The sequence below is a fragment of the Ananas comosus genome, unplaced genomic scaffold (genome assembly GCF_001540865.1).
Source record: "Ananas comosus cultivar F153 unplaced genomic scaffold, ASM154086v1, whole genome shotgun sequence".
Classification (NCBI taxonomy): Eukaryota; Viridiplantae; Streptophyta; class Magnoliopsida; order Poales; family Bromeliaceae; genus Ananas; species Ananas comosus.
The window spans coordinates 5,256-10,433 of record NW_017891659.1 but is presented as its reverse complement, the minus strand read 5'-3'; the positions used below and the strand labels follow the sequence as shown (position 1 = coordinate 10,433).

Genomic DNA, 5,178 nt, shown 5'->3' with positions numbered 1-5,178 from the left:
AGATCCGATGAAATAGTGATGAACCACTGGGATCTGAGACGGACTTATTCGCTTGCATGCCATTGTGCTCATTCGCACATACTTGTGAGGGTCGCTCCCTACAAGTCGGCACTCTGGAGATAGCAATCGCGACATATGCTCGTCCGTGCGGGATTGGGTTCCAAAATGGGATGCCGTGGGGGAGGCTCATTCCTAGAGTGGGGATGTTGACTATCACGAGGCCATTGTTGGCACGGTGCAGACCGGACTACCTACGGATAGCTTCCACAGGATTGGGTTATTGGTGACATATTGTACCTTTTGGACATTGACTAGAATAGTAGATAATGACACATTACCATTCTAGCTTGTGAATATTGTGTTGGGCTTATACTTCTGGAATTATGCCATGATAGTTTATTACTTATGCAAATTCATGCTAAGTAGAGATCATGTGGTAGTTTATTACTTATGCAAATCCATGCTAAGTAGAGATCATGTGGTAGATTATTACTGATGAAAGTAGTGACATCATGCTATAGTGAGCTTCCATTTCAGTGATTTATTTGTTCATATTATTCTTACCTGCCTTACTTACCTTACTTGCTTAGTTTTGGGTCTAGTGGTGCATTTCACTGAAGTCAGTAATTGCCCACTAGGAACTATTATTTAATAGTTCTCACGCCCTCTATTTTATGTTTTCCGTTCAGAGCCCTCTACACCGGCGGAGGCATGGGACCGCTGCAAGAGGATTGCTAGCTAGATAGCGAGGATTTACTTTTACTCTTAAGTGGTTTCCCCTCTTTTTATGTTTTCGGAGAGCGAGAGATTTTGTTTACCATGTATAGAGACCACCTATGTACTCTTTTAGTTCTTGTATTTGGATCTTTGGTTGTACTACTTTATGGTTTATTTAGTGATTTTAGCTCTCTACTCTTCACATTGCTTTAGTTTCTAGATGTTGTATATTGCTCTGATACTTCTAATTGTTTTCTTTTATTGTCTCATTTATCGTTTTGTTTTAGATGCCTTATATGTTTTAGACGTATGGCGGGTCTGTGCACATGCCAGGCGGGCTTCCGTTGAGTCCCGGGGCGTGACAAATGTTGATGGAAACTAATCTCAAGCAGCATGTTATGCCAGCAACAGCTTTTGGTGATGAAGAATCTGGTCAAGCAAAGCAGTAAAGTTTGGACCTACAATGTCAAAAGTAAAGATGCCTATATATGAAGATACAAAGGCTTTTCCAGAATCATACAGAAAATCACAACGGTAACTGGTAAGTTCTCAACCAACTCCACTCATCGGAAGAGCCTCAAATTGTGCTCGAGAGAGAGAGAGAGAGAGAGAGAGAGAGAGAGAGAGAATATATACACTTTTACCAAACTATAATCCCAACCAGCTCCACTCATCGGATTCAGATCCTAGAAAACCCTAAATCTGTTAATTAATCCCCAATTCAAGAACTGCAAATTACCCGCCGAAATTGGCAAAAATAAATGAAAGAAAAAAAGAAAGGAAATTACAAGTACAAAATACCTAAATTCTCAACTTCTGATTCTTCTGACAAATGAGGAATTTATGTTGAATCTAACAGGTGATTATACTAAATTTAACAATTCTACACCTTTTCAGCTGATAAAGCAATGGATTTAGCTAACTCTCAACGGCTAATAGTTAATGGAGCCGTTAAGTTTACCGAATCCCTAATTCAATCTAGCAAAATGACTCAAATCAAAGAAAAACAAGTAAAAATGGGATCTCCATACACTTTTACCAAACTATTACCCCAACCAGCTCTACTCATTTGATTCAGATCCTAGAGAACCCTAAATTTGTTAATTAATCCCCGAATCAAAAACTGCAAATTACCCTCCGAAATTGGCTAAAAAAAAATGAAAGCAAAAAATGAAAAGGAAATTACAAGTACAAAATCCCTCAATTCTCATACCTTCCTAGGAAAATTAGCCCGTTTAGAAGGAAGCACTGACCCGTTCGGATCAACAGCGTCCTCGAACTGAATCAAAAAAGGGAGATCGAATCAAGGAACAAGGTTTCGATCACGGGAACAAGATCGATTAGGATTCGAGGCGAGTTAGGGTTTGGGGAGGACCTGGCGTAGAAGACGACTCTGTGGAGGCAACCTCGCGCTCCGACGCCTCCCTGAACCCCGCGATCTACAGGAGCGCCGGGTTGGAGCACGGGGCTTGTCGGAGCACTTTGGAGATCTTTTCCAAAGCACGGAGCGTCGGAGCGTCGGAGCGCTTTGCAAGCATTTGGAATTTTTTTTATTTTCTAAATTTTTTTTTGTTATAGAGGAGGGCTTTGGACATTTTATTCATCTTTTATTTTTTTTTTATAACTATAATTAAAACAACTTATATATAATTTTAGGGTGGAGATTATTTTTTTTTCCTTCATAATTTATAAAATTATCTTTTATAAAAGGCCAATTTGCATAAAAAATCCACTAGTTTTGTGCTTTTGTAAAATCGGGCCACCTTTTTCGTTTTTGCAGATTTGGACCAAATTTTTTAATATCGGACGAAAATACCCTTATTGTTTTTCTTTCTCTCTCTTTTTTTCTCTCTCTTCTTTTTTTTTTCCTTCGCAATTTTTTTCCTTCGCCACTCGCTCCGCCCGGCACCCGCTGCCGAGGCCTCCCGCCTCGTCGCGCTTCGGCGACGCTGACGCTGCTGGCGATACCGGACTCGTTCCTGATATGGTCAGAGGCGGAGCTGGCGGCACGGAGTTCCTCTCCCTCTCCGACCTCCGCCGCCTCCCCGCCTTCGGCTTGCTCGTCACCACCCTTTTCTAGACCACTGGCCGCTCCCCCTCCGACCTCGGCGCCGTCAACCTAACCTCCCTCAACTCCTCCTCCGTCGTCCTCGTCCGCTCCCCGACGCCTTCTCCCCCTCCCCCGCTAACTCCAACGCCACCGTCCTAGGCCTCGTCGCCTCCCTCCCCTATAATGTCAGCGTCTTCGCCATTGACGCCCTCCTCGTCCCCTACGGCTTCGACCTCGCCGCGCCCGAGATCCGCCCCCCCGTCGACGTCAACATCACGCGGGTGCTCATCGAGGCGCGTGGGTTCAACGTCACCGCGTCCATGCTTGAGCGCCGGCGGAAAAGAGGGGCGGCGGCACGAGGGGCGCTTGACGGTGACGGCGGCAGAGAAGGTGGAGGAGGAAGGAGGAGAAGGAGGACGAGAAAACGGAGAGGAAGAAAGAGGAGGAAGAAGAATAGAGTGAGAAATAGTGTAAATTTCATCTAAATAGTGCAACATTCGCCTAAAGAGTGTAACTTTTTATCCCAAAGAGTGTAATTTCTATTTTAAAGAGTACAATTTCATCTAAAATAGTGTAATTTTTTTTAAATAGTGTAATTTTATTTTAACAGTGCAATTTCATTATTTTGCCCAATTTTGCACCATTTTGTCCAATTTTACACCATTTAGGTAAAATTTATATTCTTTTTTTTTTCTTCTTCTTCCTCCAATTTACACTATTTTTTTCTTCCTCTTCTTCCTCCTTCTTTCTTCTCCTCCTCCCTGAATCCCCGTGAAAAAGGTGGGATGCGGGCCCTTGGCGGCAGCGGCTGCGGCAACGGCAGCGAAGCGTGGCATGGCGCGGCGGAGCGGAGAAAATGAGATACGGCAGCAGCAACGGCATGGGTGGCCGGAGAGGTGCGGTTGGCAGCCGCGGCATCGTGTGGGATGCAGGCCCCTAGCGGCGGCGGTGGCAGCAGCGGCGGCGGAGCGCGGCGGAGCGGNAAAATGGGATACGGCAGCAGCAACGGCATGGGTGGCCGGAGAGGCGCGGTTGGCAGCCGCGGCATCGTGTGGGATGCGGGCCCCTAGCGGCGGCGGCGGCGGCGGCGGCAGCAGCGGCAGCGGCGCGGGTGAGAGGATCGGGGGAAGATCCGAGCACGGTGGGGTCAGACGGAGAGGGGGAGGAAGGAGAGGAGGCGGGCTGGTAGTAGATGTCACAGCACGCGACCACCTGCCTATTTGGCCAGGTGTGGACCGCCGACAGCGCCGAACGGACAGGGATTTTTCCTGTACCGCGGATAGAGTATCCCCTGTATGTTCAAGGCTCAACAACAGTACAATACAAGAGGTTCCAAACAGGAACAGTATTCGTACACTGATTGCATAAGGAATGTATCAAACAACATAAAACACTTAAAGTATTACATGCATTCCCACAACATGCATTTTACATCTCAATTTTCAATTTACATTACATTTAACTCCCAAATGCAATAAGTTATTACAACTTCTTTTACAAGTTTGATACATTTGTGTTCCTTTCATTTTCCCTATACTCCTAGACTATGCCGACTCGGGGTACTGCTATCTCTGGTCTCTAGGGTAGGGCGCTATCTATGGAGCTACGCCCTTGCTTCGCGCCGCCACGCCGCTCACGTGCGAACCTGTAACACCCCGAAGCAATGTGGGGTGAGAACTAACTCCATAGTTCCCAGTGGGTACGGCCACCTAAGGGAGAAGCTCGACCAACAGGTCCAAAGGAGGCAAACACATGTTAGTTCAACAGATAGATATAATATCATAAATATGCAACTAACATTTACCATGCTTTGCCTCACAAATATAATGATGCCATGCTATATGCAACAATGCAACAACAGAAATAAATCTGCTGATTCTTCTTCTATCTCGTTATCTAGCTCATATCCAACTAGCTTCTAAGGTTTCTATTACCATAAATTCTTCACATTTACCACTAGCCCTCAAGGTTCTATCTACCTTATTCCAGCTAGCCACCCGACTCGGCCTCGAGTCAATCAACTGCGGATAATCCGCGCTCTGCCGAGCTCGAGGTGAAGGAACTCTTACATGCACATCAGCTTGCAAGCCAAGAACCACATCGCCCAACGGTTCGCCCAAAGCTGCGTACACCGTGGTCAGGGATCCCCCAGTGGGAGAGGAACATGCCGCATACACCCGAAGCCGAGATTCCCGATAGGGAGAGGAATATGCCACATACACCCTAGTGCTCTCTGTTCTTGCTCAATCACAATCCTCGAAGTTCTTCCGGTGGGAGAGGAACATGCCATATGCACCCGTGGCCAAGAACTATCAAGTTCACAATTCCTGGGATTCCGGAATCCATTTCACATAACTCAAGGGTTGGTCTCAAACCCTATAGTATTGACCTATCTAGGTCCGATGTCCTTT

General features: G+C 46.1%; 1 protein-coding gene across 1 annotated transcript; it reads left to right on the top strand.

Annotated features, from left to right (window-relative positions):
* Nucleotides 1-1,088: 1,088 nt before the first annotated feature.
* LOC109705051 (homeobox protein engrailed-1-like) lies at nucleotides 1,089-3,995 on the top strand (the record flags this gene model as incomplete). The annotated part of the gene is made up of 3 exons (XM_020225812.1): nucleotides 1,089-1,154; nucleotides 2,710-3,157; nucleotides 3,573-3,995. Coding segments are annotated over exons 1-3 (937 nt in total), but the record flags the coding sequence as incomplete, so codon positions are not given.
* Nucleotides 3,996-5,178: the final 1,183 nt, after the last annotated feature.